The sequence below is a fragment of the Myiozetetes cayanensis genome, unplaced genomic scaffold (assembly GCF_022539395.1).
Source record: "Myiozetetes cayanensis isolate MyiCay16 unplaced genomic scaffold, myiCay2020 scf3, whole genome shotgun sequence".
NCBI classification, from domain to species: Eukaryota; Metazoa; Chordata; class Aves; order Passeriformes; family Tyrannidae; genus Myiozetetes; species Myiozetetes cayanensis.
Genome location: NW_026087521.1, coordinates 50,299,524 through 50,316,847, shown reverse-complemented (window position 1 = coordinate 50,316,847; position 17,324 = coordinate 50,299,524). Strand labels below are relative to the sequence as shown.

The following is a 17,324-nucleotide window of genomic DNA, read 5'->3' as shown; positions in this document are numbered from 1 at the left end:
GGCGGGGTCGCCTGAGGGCCGCGGGGCGGGGCCGCCGCCCGCCCTTATCCCCCGCTGCCCGCGGGCTCTGCCCGGTGCCGGTGATCGCCCTGCCCCGCAAGCGCTGCCATGGCGGCCCCCGGAGAGGAGGAGGACGTGATGGCGCGGTACCGCTCCCCGCTGGTGTCGCGGTACGCCAGCGCCGAGATGGGCTACAACTTCAGCGAGAGGAAGAAGTTCGGCACTTGGCGCCGCCTCTGGCTCTACCTCGCCCAGGCTGAGAAGGTAACGGTGGGACGGGGCGCTGAGGGCAGAGCGGCCCGGGGAGGGGGGAGTGTGGTGTCGAGGCTTCCCCGCGTCCCGTTTCCCTTCAGGGCCCTGGGAGAGGAGGGCCGGGAACCGTGCCTTCCTGGAGCTGCCTTCGGGAAGACCGACCAGAACAACCTGCAGGAACCCCTTCGCGTGTTTCGGGGGGCAGAGGGGAGGCAGGGGGTGGGAGGTCAGGGTTACCCATCCCTCTGTACACAATTCTCCACATACCTGTCGCCCCTCAGCAAATCGCCTCTTCTCGTCTCCTACACTCCCCCTTGCACTTTTCCCTTCTTTGTGAAATTAGTTTCGTAAAAGCTCTGCTAAGCAGTTTTTGGTGAGGGGTTGCCTCTGAGCAAACATCACTGTCCTTCTGAAGCGCTCGGCTGTTTGCTTTTCAGGAGGTGTGACGGGTGAGGTCCTCTCTCCCGTTCAATCCCATGGCTGTCAGTCCATGCCAACCGGACCACCCCCTGCATCTGCAGCCAGTTGTTTTTACATAGCACTTAATTCCGAGAGAAGTTTACTTTTGACCAAAGAGGGCCGAACGGTTACTGCAGAAGTGCTTGTGATGTTTCTTATAGGCCAAGTACCACAAAAAAAAAAAAATACCACAAAAGACTAGATATTGTGCATTAATTCAACTACTAGGTAGCAGCAGCTGAGAGTATGTCCATATGATTGCAAGCTGTTGTGTTAGTAGAGTCTATGAAGTTAACGTTTTTAAAATGTAGTTTAAGCTAAACCTTTTTACTTGGACTTTGATCCTAATTAGCGATATGTGTTCAGCAATTATTAAGTCTTGGTTGAGACACAATCAGTTTTGAGGATCCGCTAACTTGATTCCTTGTGACTGGGAGGGAGATTCTTACCAGTGAAAAAGCTGTAATGCGTTCCCCAAAAGAACCCAAAGAAAAACCACACAAACCCACCCCACCTTCTGACAGAATGGCTTTACCTTTCAGACTCAAGAGTTGCCCATTTGTTTTGTGCGTAGTCCAGTTTCTGTTTTCGAAGTACTGGGATTGTTAGGAAGCAATCCGAGCGCTAGGTCTGGCTGTTACTATTAGTGTAAGGGCAGAAAAGCACCTTGCTGAAGAATGAACAACAGTGCCATTAACATGTTTCTTCTCCATTCAAGGATCATACTGCTACAGCAGCCTCGTCAATAGTATGCTGCACCAAATGTGATGGTTTTTTTAGAAGCTGAAGATGTAATTATACAGCTGTGCTAAATAGGAGTCACCTTCTGAAGTACCACACGCTTGATTTTCTCATAGTTCATATACTGGAGCGAGCAGGCAAATCGATGCAAATCTCATGTAGGACAGGAAATCCCAATACCATGAAAACATGCTTAAGGAGCTTTGCATGCTGCAGCATGGCAATTTAAACATAGTTATATCAATTCTAGCACTACCATTCAAGAACAAAATATGCAAGTTGCCCAATAGGAGAAAGTGATCTGCTTGAAAGAGCCAGTGTGAGACTTCTAGGTTTCCACTCCCAAGCCCTGAACTGATGCCTCCCTTGTCTCTTGACCCTTGCTTTCCTTCTCATTGCCTCCCTAGAGTTTTGTCCCCAGAAAGTAGAGAAAAGTCTTGAGACTTCTTCTCTCTTTTCGTTGTGGGCAGAGGGAGACTGCTATTTTTATCTGCCTCTTCATTCCAGACTAGTTTGTCATCAAATGTCAGCCTTGGACTAAAGGAGGAAGAGCCAGCACCTGTTAGCTCTGTCAGTGATCTGCTAGTTATAGATACAAACAGTTTCTTTTGAAGAAACTTCTTATAGAAGATGCACTGTATTTCTATGGGAAAAAAATGAACCCAAGACAAACAATAAATGAACTAGGGCTGCACTATTTACTGCAGTACTTACCTGATTTCAAGATATGCATATGTGGCTTCTTTGGTTATCCTTACTGAAGATACATAGCATTTCTTTTTGGATACATTGGAAAACAAAAAGTAATGAATGAACCCTGGGCAATAGTTACTCTTGTCTTACAGTAAATCAGAATTAGGAAGATCTAACCATAGGTTTTCTCAAAGTTGCAGAGAAGTAGTAAAAGAGGACATGCTGTTTAGTGATAAAATTTTAGGTAAAGCATGGGACCAGGCAAATGGTTTCAGTATTCACCCTACTTAATAGAAGAAATTTTCACTTGAAATCAGTGAAATAAGAACTGAAAAAATATTTCATTGGAAACTGAATTAGACAGAAAGTCTATAGAGTGTTTTGTTCCTTTCAGGAGACAATACCAGGAGTTTGAAAGAGGAAATTTGGCTAAGTATGTGATTAGTAAGAGAAGCTAATCTTTTCCCAACTGACAGTAGTCAAAGTTTGGGTTAAGAGCTGAAGCATGTGAGTTTATACCCATCCCAAAACTCTAGTTTATTTTTTTTGCATTAATTCATTTGTATTATAATACTTCTGTTAGCACTTTTTTAAATCTTGAATTCTTGACCTTAACAATGTTATTTGAAAGTCAAGTACAAATTTCGTGTTGATCTCCCTTCTCATAGAAATAGCTTTGACATCTTGCAGCATCAAACTGAGTTACGGTATGTTTTGCACATGTAAAAGACAAATGTCTTCTCTCTTTTAAGAGCCTACGGTAGCCTCTGTCAATTTTGTTGTCCAATTTACATTTCATTATTTTTCTGTCACGTGTTCTTTATTAGATGAGCAACCCAGTGTTCTCAGTCTGTTTGCAGGAGCTGTTCTGCCTGCTCTGCTCTTCTCTTTAGGGATAGTGATGAACAGTCATAGCTTTCATAGTGGCACATCAGAATATTGGAACGATCTCAGAGGAATGACACCTTACAAGCTCAGTCCAGAGAGCACTGTGGTGCTTTGGGGAAAACCTCGTGTTCTCTCTCATGTAGTTTTCTTACTTAGTTTTCTTGAGTACACAGGTTTGAAGGACATTCGATTGTTTTCTTCCTGAGGTACTGCCAATATCAGCAAAAGCTCATAGGAAAGAGGCCTCACGTGCTGTTTGTGGACAGATGGGGACATAATTTGTCTTGGCACTACCCTGTCTTGCAGGTATTCCTGTGACCAGTAGTCCCCTTTTTTTTTTAGGTCATTTCTTCTTTGTACGACTGCATACTGTGGTCAACTTTTCCCAGTGAATCATGGATGTCTGAACAAGGCATGAAGTTTTAATCTGGGCACAGGAGTGTGTTGCCTGCTGAGTTGCCTGTGTGCTTTCAGGCAGTTGCAGTTTGTATCAGTGCACATCAAAGGCAGAAGTCTGGGGCCAGGTGCTTTTCGTCATTTATCTGGACAGTCATGGTCATGTATACACTTGCAACATTGTAAGTTTAGGTACGGATTATCTGATGAGGACCTCGAGGACACCTCTGCTTCACTTGCTGTCATCTTTAGTTCCAGGTTTCACTGCAAAACATTTTTTCAGTCAGTTTGATTCTGAGCAGAATCAGCTTTTAAAAGACATTGAATCCTAGAAGCTTCCCGGTCAGTGACTTCTCATTACTAATGCACAGAACAATAGCGTTTTGGTTTGGAAAAGGCAGTAATGCCAAGTTCATTGTGAGACTTTTAAATTCTCAGTATCGGGAAAGGACATTTTTCCTCAGTTAGCTTGTGACTGGTTTTCTCGTCTTAGCTTGTGCGAGAGTTATACCAGTGTATAATTCTGTGGTTTGCTATCTTTGTTTTTAAGTCTTGTTATTTTTGTTTTTAAACTTGCTAAAAAGCTCTAGCAATCATTTTGTGACATGAACTAGGAGCATTCATCTCCTGCTTCCAGATCAAATAACTGATTTCACAAGGTTTCAGATTCAGAACTTCAGGACTTTTGGAAAGGTACAAACATATGTACCTTGCTCTGTGTTCTAAGCCAGCTGTTTACAGTTGTATAGGTCTAGATGTGGTCCAAAGAGTTCTTCCTGACACAAGCTGTTTAGTCACACGGTAGCTGGATTTTTCTTTACCCAAAGGGTAAACTTCATTATACTCATTATATCATTCTATATCAGTTTTTCCCATGTGCCTTACTTTCTGTAGTTGTGACAAGAATGTTACCTGCCTGAGGAAAGTATGAAGCCCAAGAGGAACATCTAAGAATGAACACTGTCCTATCCTCTTGGAAAAGGTTGGAAGGTTGGAGAGCCCTAGAATAGGAGCATTTGCACTTAAAACTCTTGATTATGCCAGATTGCCATGCCTCTGTGAGATGCCATATGGGAGTAAATGATCTAAATATCTTCTGTCTCAATTTCATTGACAAAGAGAAAAAGCAATAGAAAGTTCTTTTCCCTTTGCAGTCACTTGGGCTTCCTATCACAGATGAGCAGATACAGGAGATGGAAGCAAATCTGGACAACATTGACTTCAAGATGGCAGCAGAGGAAGAGAAGAAGCTGCGTCACGATGTGATGGCCCACGTTCACACCTTTGCCCACTGCTGTCCAAAAGCTGCAGCCATCATTCACCTTGGAGCAACTTCCTGTTACGTAGGGGATAACACGGTAACATAGTATTTTCAGTTTCCTGCATGCAGAGCTGAGCAAAACAAAGCTACAACTGCTTATTTGATAGCTCTTTATAAACTTTTCTTTATAAAATATTAAATAGATTTTCAGATATTTTATTAATTTTACTGTTGAAGTTAATTCCCCTTTGATCTAGCTACCCTAGGAAGGAAAGCTCCTCTTGCCTTCTTTCTTTTGATGTGAAGCAAGATCTGTTTGGGACCTGATTGTTCCCTAAGCTCTGCTTGCATGTTAAATATTCAAGGAGATAAGAGATGCGAGTTGCAAACACAGGCAGAAACATGTGAACTCTGTGAATTGTCAGTTACACCACCAGGACAGGAGTTACTGACTTATGAAACAAGGCCCATAAGGTTCCAATTGCTGCTTGGAATCCCTGCTTTTGTTCAGGGTAAAACAAGCTTTTCAGGCCAAGGGAATGGACAAGTGTGTTAAGTGAAAAAGGAAATACCACCATTCTACAGAACCATAAAACATCTGTGAAAAAGCTGTCCAAAACTTAGTACAAACTGAAGCCTAATTTCTCAGTGTATGTTGCTGTCCAAGCTATTACAACTTCACAACTGCTTTTGCTGTATGAGAAGCTGCTGTGTGATTATTTTTTATCTACCCTTTTGCAAGCCCGTTTGGCTTTTATGTAATATCACCTTCCTTGTGACACTTGGATCTAACTGTACCAAGAAGGAGTAAAGATGACTGGTACCACAGCAGTCCCTGTACTCTACTGCTGCCTTTAACTTACAGTGCCTGTATTTTCCACTTGGGACTGTATGATTTAGTCTGTCATGCCATGGGCATCCTGAGTAACTCAAAATAATTATTGATAGGCAGTTGGTGGAAACAGATCTCCTACCACTCATTATGACTTTCTGTGGATAGTATAAAAGGAGCAGTGATGGATCCAGTCATGTGCAAGTTCTGTTACAAGAAGGAAAGCAAAGAATTTGTTTTAAGAAGAGACTTTTGATTCAGCGAAGCATATTTTAATTATATGTATCATGTCTGAGATAAACATTATTTCTGGCCTTTTAGACATGGCCCAAAGTTCCTTTCTTTGCTTCTTTCAGGATCTGATCGTCCTCCGTGATGGGTTTAACCTGCTGCTACCCAAGGTGAGAAAGCAGTTGTGCACAGTATCTCAGAACTGAGAAGCACTCATGTCCTGTTAATAGCCTGTGTTTAACTTGGAATTTCCTAAGCCTTTCTGGGAAGCTAGGAGGAACTGTCTGTCTGGGTTATTCTTAAGAATGTGAACAGTTACCTTTCTTTCCTTTCTCAAGTCTTTCCCCAAAATTTCTTTGCTCACAGTGGGAATTATAAGCAGCTCCTTGTTTATCTGTGCCACAGGTAACAGTTTCAGAAAGCAACTGTATTGCTTTTGTGGTCAACTTAGGCTTCCCCTTAACTATATTCCTGGGAGTGTGTCAGCATTCAAGAAACTATATAATACAATTTCCTGATATCAGGCATAGAGGGAGTGTAGTGCAGTGTTGTCTGTCTGAGCTGAATGTCTTGGCACCCAGTTTGCCCTGAGCTGTGTGTGTGTCAATTGTGCCGAAATCAACTTTATTTCTGACTGTTTCCAGGAATAAAGGAAATACCCAAGGATGAACCAACTGCAGGATTGGGCTGGGCATGAGAATGAGACTAATTTGAGCTGAAGTCCAACAACTTGTGTTATGTCTCGCTTGAGTTTTGTGGCAAGCAGAAATTGCGTGCCCTGAAAAAATGAAATGTGCCATATTCTACAACTAGAGGGGGCTATTCAAAAACTGCACAGTTGTTTCCCTCCGCTGTTTCTAACAATGTTGTCCTTTGCTAGCTGCTGCTGTGTTGTTTGGGTTGGTTTTTTTCTCTCTCATTCCACCTCTTGTGTATCCTTCCTGCTTCCACCAGCTCGCAAGGGTAATCAGCCGGCTGGCCGACTTTGCTGAGAAGTATGCTGACATGCCTACTTTGGGCTTCACTCACTACCAGTAAGTAGCCATCAGCCTTTGCTTTCATTGTGTGGTCTGTGCTTTGGTTAAATTGGCCTGCCACTGCTTGCTTTCATCCTTTGTCCCATCTCTGGCCAGAGGCAGTTGGTATTGCTGGACATCATTAAGGTGTTGGTAGTTCAGAAAAAGAGTATGTGCCTGGGTCCAGGCTTGTCTCAGGAAATTGGACTGTTGCTTTGACTAGCTGTCAGCAGTTGCTTTAATACAACTTCATCAAGAATGACTTCCAGGCAAACACAAATGTGCATATTCTGGTCTGTTTCAAAAGAGTGTGACTGGGAATTGCAGTAATCCTGTCTTCCAGTTACAGTTTCTTTGTTTTTCCCTAAGTTATTTCCAACTGCAACTTAGGAAGTCTTTTAATGGCTGCCTGTTACTACAGCTACTAAGTCAAAGGACAACGAGATGTGAGTTGTTCTGTTGTTGGGGTACTTTAATCTGCTTCATGAAGACTGTTTTCAGATGCAATAAACTACACCATGACGTAAGCCCCAGTGATGTGGAACACCAGAGGCAGGGAAATTAAGCACAGGTCATGTCAGGCTCTGTGTCTGGCACTTAAAAATTTCTCTCAAAGGAGAGTGAAAGCATCAGGTCAGGTCTGTGATTGTCTTGCTGTATATGGCACGTCAGTTCCATCAGCTCTAGTCTGAGGGCCATCTTCAGCTACAACTTGGAGCAGTATTCTCTGTGCTTACTTTTATTTTGGCTTTTGGAAAGAGGACAAAGGAGTATTCAAGAAGTGTATGCCAGGTGAAATCATAAAAACTAAGGTGAAGGTGGCGTTGATGCCTCAACCTTTTCAGTGTCCTTTGTCATCAGGGTCTTTCCTGCATTTACAGTCAGGTCCGTGTTTTCTCTCACCTTCCCCTTTTCCTGCTTATGTACTTGCAGAGGCCTGTCTTTTTGCCTTTCACACCCCACACTAAATTCATCCAGGTGGGTTTTGATGTTCCTTGCCCCATCCCTGCAGTGTTCAATAGCTTCTTTGTATTCATCCTGGATCACCTGTCCCTGCTTCCTTTTTATGTCTGAGCCTTGTTCATGTGCATATGCTTTTTTTGGAAGTAGTGTAGAGGTTGGTTTTGGAGTTCATGTCAATAATTTGAAATATTTCAGCTTCTGAGTTCTGCATAACACTCCTTTTTTCACCTCAGAGCATTGGCAGGGTGTCAGTGTAGTTGAAGTGACCAGGTGGAGGTCTTACAAGAAGGGCTGGCTGACAGCATCATTAATGCATGTTTGCCCAGGAGCTGAGGAACGCAGCTTCATAAATAAAAAAAACCAAAACAGTCCCTGAGAGGAATACTTTAAAATCACAACGTGAAGACAGATGTTTCTATGCTGAGAATTTCACACCAGTGCTCTAAGTCAGTCAGGATGCCCCCCTTGCTCTGGGCGAGCGGAATTGGGGTGGGGCACAGATGCAGCCCCCGTTTGTCACAGCCCCCTGCAGGCCGGCAGAGAGCGCCCTCCTGGCACACATGGACATGATGATTGCTGTTTTCTCGTAGTGGAATTACATCGAATTCCTGAAAGGAATGACTGTATCTTCAGTACCATTTACTGGGGATATACATGTATTAGTACATCTTCCAGCATAAGCCAAACCTTGTTAATTTCTGCTCAGATGAGTCAGAGAATTAACCTGCAAAGACATCTTAACGGCAGACTCGGAGCAAAGTGTGGTCCTTGTGGAGTTACTGGGCATGGTCCTTAATGAGTCACATTCTGTTCCTTGTTTTCAGACCTGCCCAGCTCACCACTGTGGGGAAACGCTGCTGTTTGTGGATTCAGGACTTGTGCATGGACCTGCAGAGCCTGGAGCGGGCTCGGGATGATCTGCGCTTTCGGGGTGTAAAAGGCACCACTGGCACTCAAGCCAGCTTCTTGCAGCTCTTTGAGGGAGACCATAATAAAGTACGTCAGACAGCCCAGGGCATAGACTTTGCAGTCTTGGCAATTTTCCATTCTAGAATGCTGTTTTCTCTTTGAGGGAACACGGAAATTCTGGCTTCAAATTCACGAGGGCATTGCAATCCTTCTGGGGCTCGCTGACAAGGCTCTGTGCAAAAGTGAGCAGAATTCGGGGGCAGGGCAATGCTTTGCAGAAAGTAAACCGTGTTTTGACAGTAAACTAAGAAAAGCATAGGATCGGTTTTGCTCTTGCTGACCTTACTGAGTTGTTGTATTTTGAGCTGTTTTATTTTTTTCTTCATCCCAAGGTCGAAGAACTGGACAGATTAGTGACTGCAAAGGCAGGATTTAAGCGGTATGTAACAAGCAACATACTTAGTCACCTATATTTGGTGTTAGCAAAGTGTGACTCCTGCTGGTGGTGCTGGCCCAGATTCCCCAAGCTGCCAAACTGACATCTGTGCTGATGTTCTCTTATCCCTCCTTGCCATCTTCCATTCCCAGTTGCAGCTTCTCGCGTGAAATTTCACCTCCTAAATAGGCCACTTCTACTTGTCTCTCTGTCAAAGCACAGCTGTCCATTTTTCCTCTCTTTTCCTCTCTCCCATCTGCATGCAGCCCCAAGAAATTGACAGCCTGAATCCAAAGTTATTCCCATCAGGGCAGAGTGACAACCCTCCGCTTTGAGCCATCTCCTTGCTCCAAGTCTTGCAGCGCTCTTGTGTTTGTCTGGAACAACACTCAAATTCTGTGCTTATTTCTAGGGCTTACATGGTCACAGGGCAGACCTACAGTCGCAAGGTGGATATTGGAGTCCTGTCTGTGCTGGCCAGTCTGGGGGCATCTATACACAAGGTGAGCTCCCTACTTGGATACATGGGAAGAGTAGGAAACATTTTAGATCTTGAAGAGAAAGTGCTCATAGTGCAGAACGCTCTTCTCAAGAAATATTGGTGCTCCTTGTTCAGCTGTCTTCTTTGTGATCATGTAAATTCACCGCTGGTTACATGCCTAGTGCTCAAATCTCAAAGATCTTCAGACAAGTGATAAATAAAGCAGATCTGCTGAACGGATTTTAAGGTGGATTAACAAATTCCACACCAGACAGTAGTCTAATCTATGAAAAACTGATCCAATTAGAGTAAATGTCCTTCCTAGTGGTGTATGAATTTTTAAATTTCACCATTTGCTCCTAATTAATTGCTTCTATGATAATGGTGTCCTTATGGATTGTTTTCACTGACTTGTCTCTGTTCCCTCCCTTCTCTTCCTCCTCTTGGGCTAAAGTGATCTATGGTATTTTCTTTTGTTTTAGTTTTTTCCTGATTCAGTGAGCACACATTATCTGCATTTGCAAATCACTGTGTAATTTTGTTATGCATTTTCTGTGTTCTCCCCTGGTCCATCTTCCATTCTGTGCACGTTTGCCTTCCTTGGAGTCCTGTTCTAATGCAGTGGCTGTTTTCTTAATGTTTTCTTGGCTGACATTTTTAGGCCAGGAACTATGATTGCAGTGTCAGTTTTTTGCCAAATTTTTCATTGCCTGCAGTTTACTTCTTAGACACAGATGCAAACCCTTCTCCAAAGTGCGATAATACGAGTATATATTGGTGGATGTTATTGTGGTTCTGTTTGTTAATTTGTGCTTTCTTTCTAGATTTGCACTGACATTCGTCTTTTGGCCAACCTCAAGGAGATAGAAGAGCCTTTTGAGAAAGACCAGATTGGTAAGAGATGAGAGACCCTTCCTGGATTGGTGTATGTGTCTTTTCATTTATGTTGGTGCTGCTGTTTAAACAAACTTAGAAATGTCACTGGCAGAAGTTGCTTTAAATTAGCTGGGGTTGACCTTGTTAGTATTTTGAGTCCTTTTAAAATAAAAAGGGGGGAAGAAGGAAGAAAAATCACCTTACCTAAAGGTTTCTGGATATTAAGTAATTAAAATCAGATTTGTATTTGCACACTTCCAGTGTCTGGGGGGAGAGCAGATGTAGCCATGCATGTCTCATTGCCTGGAGAGGAAGGCTTGGGTCTGAGGACTACTTAGTGTTTTCCATTCCTCATGAAGCTGACTGGAACTGTAGATTTTCAGCTTGACTCAGCATTTTGATCTTTGTAAGCAGACAAATTTGGAACAATGAAACGAGGCTGGACCCTTGCCGGAAGAATGCTGATTATGTGATTTCTGACATTGGTAGAAAGGGAGGAGGAAATGTAGAGTTTTGGCTCTCAGCTGAAAGTAAGTTCAGGTCCTCTAAATAGTTGTACAGGATTGAATCTGCAAATTAAACTTTAGTCCTGTCTGTTACTTCTGCCATTCTGCATTCTTTGGATGGTTCACTCACTAGAGCAACAGGCAGCAGTTTAAGTATCTGACTTTGAAGGACAGTGTTACTAAGCAGATGGAGCCTTGAACACTGCCAAGGATGCCATGGGTAGCCTAGAGAGATCGTTGCTAAATACTACATTAAAAACTAAGACTATTTCCTTGTTTTATGGGGTAGTATTTCTGTTTTGCAGAATTGCAAAAATGTTTTCTCACTTTTTCTCTCCCCACATTTTGATGTTTCGGATCTGAAGGGGATGGTGGTGGTGTCATTTTCTTTGTTCCATATTGTCCTTAGAAAACCATTGTGTTTTGAGGCTTTAGTCAAAACCGCAGGAGCCCCTGGTGGTCTAGTGGTAAGGGCGCGGCACTGTCACCGCCGAGGCCCGGGTTCGATTCCCGGTCAGGGCCACTCCCGGGCAGGTGGGGCTCGTTAGCCCTTAAAAAGGCAACCCACCTACGTCCTAAGGACCTCGCTGCCACCGTCCAAGCTCGCTTGGCCCCGGCAGATGAACCTTAGGATTAAAGGGTGGGCTCAGTTCCGCGCACACTGTGTCTCACCTAAAAAATCCAATGCGCAGGCTGGAAGGTGTAAAGACCTTCCCCGGATCTTCGCTCGCGAAGACTGGCCATTACAAAACCGCAATTCCTGACACCCTTTTCTTATTTGGGGGAGGACCTTCATCTCTTCTTCCTGAATGCACTGCTTCTGCTGCACCGTTTCCATCCCTCTTTCTCCTCTCGCAGGTTCAAGTGCCATGCCTTACAAGAGGAATCCAATGCGCTCAGAGCGCTGCTGCAGCCTCGCTCGACACCTGATGACCCTGGTGATGGACCCCCTCCAAACAGCCTCCGTGCAGTGGTTTGAGCGGACGTTGGACGACAGTGCCAACAGGTTTGTTTAGACTGTGCAATGCTGCAATTTCAGAGAGTCTTGTTCAGGAAGGTCCTTTGATCTATTTAGAAAATGCTATTTTTAAACTAAAACCACAAGCTACCGCCTTGACAATAAGCAGTCTCAGTAGGACCTAGAGACTAAAAACTGGTTTCCTCTGTAAGAACAGATAAAAACAGTTAGGTTTTTTTGATGCCAAGATCTTCTTCAATGTAAATTTGCCAAGAGAGGGAGGGATATAGAAGCCATGGTAATACACTACTCTTATAATCTTCCTGTTTCAACAGTGTATTATAACTACTCACACGTCTCAAATTCTTCTCCCTATCTATTTTGAATGTGTTTTTTGACCCCGATCTTTTTAACTTCTTAAAGAATAATCCATCATTTTATCAGTAATACCTTAACCCTCCAAATAATCTGAAGAAACTTATTTTAATCTATTTGTAAAATGCTCTTTACAAGAAGTAATTCAGATCCTAGAGAAAGAGCACAACTACTTATCTTTTTTAAATAATGTTTCATGAAAATCTGTGCATCTCTTTCGGACATTGCACAGCAAACTTTGCTATATTTGATGATTATTCATTATGACTGTTTTGAACTGAGCAAAGGTTATCTGTAATTATTATCAGGTAAATTAAAGCAATTAAATTCAATGCTTCCATCTTTTGGTTAGTACTAAATGTTGTTTTTAAAATGTCTCCACAAACATAATGTCTGCATAAAATTTCACGCAAGCATACAAGATCTTTTCCCAAAAGGACTTTACTCTACAGCTGCTAGTCTCATTAAGAGCTGCATAGGAAGCAGAAAACAATGTAAATTTAAGAAATTGGATACTGATTGATACAGTGTGTTTATTTCCGAATAGCTACCAAGTGTTGAGAGATGTACTGGAATGTTTCAAATTTTATTTTCATCTCATCTGATAGAAAGGCATTTGTCCACTTCATAAAGCAGTTATAGAAATCTGTGCCTTGGAATTTTTTGTTTTTGTTAAAGCTATAGTGTTTTGGAAGGCAGAGCAAGCCAGACAAAATTCAATCAATCTACAAACCAGCAAAATTGCTTTTAAGAGAGTGTGGTAGAGTTGGAGGGCTTAGGTGTAGCACAAGTACTAGGATATTTTAAAAGATCACAGTTTAGAATGGGCCAGGCCCTGCTGTCACAGATGGATGGTGCTGTGTTTGCTGCACTGTGACACAGAGCCTTTTGCCTGATACAGCTCAGTTGCCACTGCTCCTTTCCCTCCTTTGCTTTTTGTCAGGACCCTCCTTTGTGACCAGGAACTGGTTTCTTGGAGGAAGCCCCCACCAAATGCATGGATCACTTTGGAAGTTACCCACTGAGCGCAGCCAGGCACAGCATAAGTGTGCAGGATGTCTTACTCCTGGAGGGTAGGATCAGTAGACAGTTCAACATAGAACACGAAGGGGAAGATACTGTAAATTGCTGCCCTCTTTCCTACCTGTGTAATCACTGAATTATCTTGGAGCTTTCTATGTGTGCCTTCACTCTTTCTCTTTTCCCTCTGTCTCTACTGACCAAAAAGAAAAAGAACAGTTCCAGCCTTAGGGCCACAGTAATGCTATTTACAGAATGATTTGCAGAAACTAAAGGATCTGAGGTAGACTGGAACATGGCCTGTGTTGCTAACTGGGCTCTGGGTGCGTGTGCTTTGCAGGCGCGTGTGTCTGGCTGAAGCTTTCCTGACAGCTGACATCATCCTGAGCACTCTGCAGAATATCTCCGAGGGACTCGTGGTGTATCCAAAGGTAAAGCAGGAGATAATATGTGTCCTTGGTAATGCTGCAGCTATGCCAAAGTGTGTGAAAATCTTCCCACTCAAAGGATTACATTTTCATCTGCTAGTTCAAATGGTTTTTTTGAATTTTGCTCTCTGTTCTTGCCATATTCTCACTGTTTGTGGGACATATGTGAAGGGGTAACTTGTTGAAGCCAAAAGAGAGTAAATTCAAAATTTCTCACAAAGGGTATTTTTCCCCAAACTACAGAATGGATCTGTAGAAATTAGCAGCAAAAGATACTGTCAAGACAGATCTCATACAATCCTGTAACTTAACACAGGTTAGAAAAAAATCATTGTACATTTTTTCCACAGTAATGTCCCTCACAAGATACAGCTTCTAAGTATTATCAGCTTTAATACCTGAATTTCCAGAGCTAAGTTCAAAAGGAGAAATTGTCTTTGCATCATGGGGACAAACCATTTAGCAGAGCCTATTACAGTAGGACAAGGGGTAATGGTTTAAACTGATGGAGGGATGATTTAGGTGATGTAGGAAAGAAGTTTTTACAGTGAGGGTGATGAAACACTCTCAGTGAGGGTGGTGGTTGTCCAGAGAGCTGGTAGATGCCCCATCCGTGAAAACATTCAAGGTCAAGTTGGATGCAGCTCTGAGCAACCTGATCATGTTGAAAACGTCCCTGCTCTTTGTAGGGGGATTGGAGTCGGTGGCCTTTAGAGGTCCCTTCTAACCCAAACTGTTTTATGATTCAGTGATCATTGTCCAGTCCTGGAGATTCAAAGGGAGTGGAAAAACTTCATTGGTAGTCACAGTTGCCTGCAGAATTTCTATAATGCTGTTTCTTTTTTCTGTTTGTTTTGTTTAAGGTGATTGAGAGGAGGATCCGGCAGGAGCTGCCATTCATGGCCACAGAGAATATAATCATGGCGATGGTGAAAGCAGGGGGCAATCGTCAGGTACAACTGCAGTGTCTGAAATACCTTTGTTCCCTGCTTGGTGTTTGTCTCCTGAGAAACAAAAGTATCTGGGCTCTTGTCCTATCTCACCTTTCTTTGCTCTTCACCTGCTCCCACAGAGTTGTTAATATTACACTGGTGCTGCAAAGCCCGACTCTGCCCTCTGAGGGGAGAGCAGTTGTGGAGATCCGTATTTTTGTTAGGTACACTGTGTTAGAACTCATCTGACTGCCTGCTGGAGAAGAGGGAGAAGTATTTTTGTATTAAATGCTAGTAGGCGTTTTCCTTTTGTAAGTGCTTGAAGGAACTTGAAGCACAGGCCGGGTTTCTTTAAATGGAGCATGTTGGCAGTTGGCTACCTTATAAATTATAAGAGAATGAATCAGTCCTTTAACAAAAAAGCAAGTAAGACCATTCTGAACCATTCATTCATGTGTCATTCTTCCCTAATTCGGTATAGTATATTAACAGCTTTGTTTACAGTACTTCATTCACTTTTCTGTATTCAAGCAAACTGAAATTAAATATTTTCTTTAGCAAATAAATACAGACACAATTAGATTATATTGCCATATCATTTAATTTCATTATTCAGATCAAAATTGATAATCAAATTTACATCTTAATAAAATAGCTTATTTTCACTTACCTTTTAGATAGTAATTTTTAATTCTATGATTATTTCCACATCAGGGACAGAAGTTAAACTTGCAAGATAGTAATTAGCAGAAGGGTTTTGATAGAAGCTTTGAGCAGAATATATGTGGTTCTGGTTTTCTGAAACACTTGTGGCAACTCAGCCATGCTGTTAATCAGAAAACATCCTTTTCCCTATTTTTTTCCCTTTGTCTCTTATATTTGTCACTGGGTCAGTGACTAAGCTTCCTAACTAAATGTTTTAAGGGGTCACATCATGTGAATAAGTTTCTTTATCTTTACAGCTGGCTCTGTTTCTAAAGTATCCTGTTCTTAAACAGTCTTCTCTACTTCTATTATAATGAAGAATGTGATTCTGCAATTCATTTGTATCTGTTATTGGCCTGGCTTCTTTCTGGTGCTGTTTCATCACACACCTATAGAGATGTACATGTATAAAAGGTGTTCATATGTTCTGTTTTCCTATACTGGGAACTTTGGGGAGGACATTTTCTAGGCTTTCCCCACCTCCCACTCAACTCATTTCCTTTCCGCACTATTAAACAGCTCCCTCCTCCAAACACTGAGAGGACAGATCTGTTCAGCTGAGGCAGGTCAGTGCTGGAGCAAAATGATACTTGGCTGGAGGGAACAGGGAGATGAGGAGAAGGTTCTTCCATGGCTGTAAATGGAACTACATGAGTGTACTTTAGGTGCTGTATGGCAGCATCTGATTTTGCAGGCGGTCACTGACTATAATTGTGTTCCTTTGTTCTTACAGATTGATTTCACAGTAAGTCAGGGGATAAGAAGTCTTTTAGAAAAATTGTTACAAGTGTTTTGGCAGTCTTAGTGTCATGTGAGGGTTATTTGGGACAGAATGTCCCAAGGCTCTCAGGTTTGTAAGGTGGTTTTTTTTTTCCTCAGTCTGTTCCTTATGTAAGCCATGGTTTCCATAGTCTTACTGCTTGTTAGGTTGGACAGATTCTTTTCTTTTCCTTTTTCCGAATCTGTAGATGTTTTACATTGTTTGCAACTGAAAAAAAAATCCTAAAGAGACATCTAAAAGTATTTGGGAAATTTGAAGAAATATAAAGGATTCTAGTGTCATAAGTTTGTGGTATAATTCAACATGGAATGTGTGTGACATTCAGACTATTTTAACTTCAAAGGGCAGATGTGGAAAGATGAAAAAATCTTGCTTTAATGTAGGGGTGTATGAGACACTGCAGTCCAAACTGTGTCTCACTGGTGTGCTGTCCGGGGCCATACACTTGGATATTTCCCCCTCCTGCACAAGCTGGCACGATAAGCATGTGCTGTCAGTAGCACTGGAATGACTTTTTTCTTTTCCTATCTTCTTCCTCCTGTAACTACAGGATTGCCATGAGAAGATTCGTGTTCTCTCCCAGCAAGCAGCCGCTGTTGTGAAACAGGAAGGGGGTGATAATGACTTCATTGCCCGTGTCCGTGCTGATCCTTACTTCAACCCTATCCATAAAAAACTTGAAAGCCTCTTGGATCCCTCGTCCTTCACTGGACGTGCTCCTCAACAGGTAAAGCAGTGGAAAGAGGCCGTGGGTGCTATGCATTGTAACGCAATCCGTTGTTTAATCCTGCATCCTTTTGTATGCCAGAGAGTGGACATACTGTGTAACTCTGCCCATGTTACAAAGGCAGGCACATTTCTCTCGTTTGATTCCCTTGGCTTTCTTGTCTTTCTTCCCTGTGGGCTTTACACTTTTGACCTAGGATGTATCAGAGTGTTGGGTGTCTTTGTGGAAGAGAGACCCCAGTGAGACAAGCAGGTCTGAATGGGGAGGAGAAGGCAAGCCCTTTTCCAAATTTTGTTTCTCATCTTTCTTGAACAGGTGGCAAAATTCCTGAAGGAGGAGGTTCGGCCAGCGATGATTCCATACCAAGGCAAGATGGGTGGGAAAATTGACCTGGCACTTTAGGTATAGTCTGCAAAGGTGTGTGGGTACAAGAAGATAATAAAAGCCTTATTGACCCA

The 17,324-nt window shown here is 42.6% G+C and overlaps 1 protein-coding gene across 1 annotated transcript; it reads left to right on the top strand.

The window, feature by feature from the left end:
- Positions 1 to 20: 20 nt before the first annotated feature.
- ADSL (adenylosuccinate lyase) lies at positions 21 to 17,324 on the top strand. Its single transcript, XM_050325272.1, has 13 exons — positions 21 to 264; positions 4,584 to 4,787; positions 5,879 to 5,923; positions 6,708 to 6,787; positions 8,557 to 8,728; positions 9,034 to 9,080; positions 9,490 to 9,580; positions 10,383 to 10,452; positions 11,799 to 11,946; positions 13,634 to 13,724; positions 14,585 to 14,674; positions 16,690 to 16,866; positions 17,182 to 17,324. The coding sequence occupies exons 1-13, from the start codon at positions 109 to 111 to the stop codon at positions 17,266 to 17,268; spliced, it is 1,458 nt and encodes a 485-aa protein (XP_050181229.1). The 5' UTR covers positions 21 to 108; the 3' UTR covers positions 17,269 to 17,324.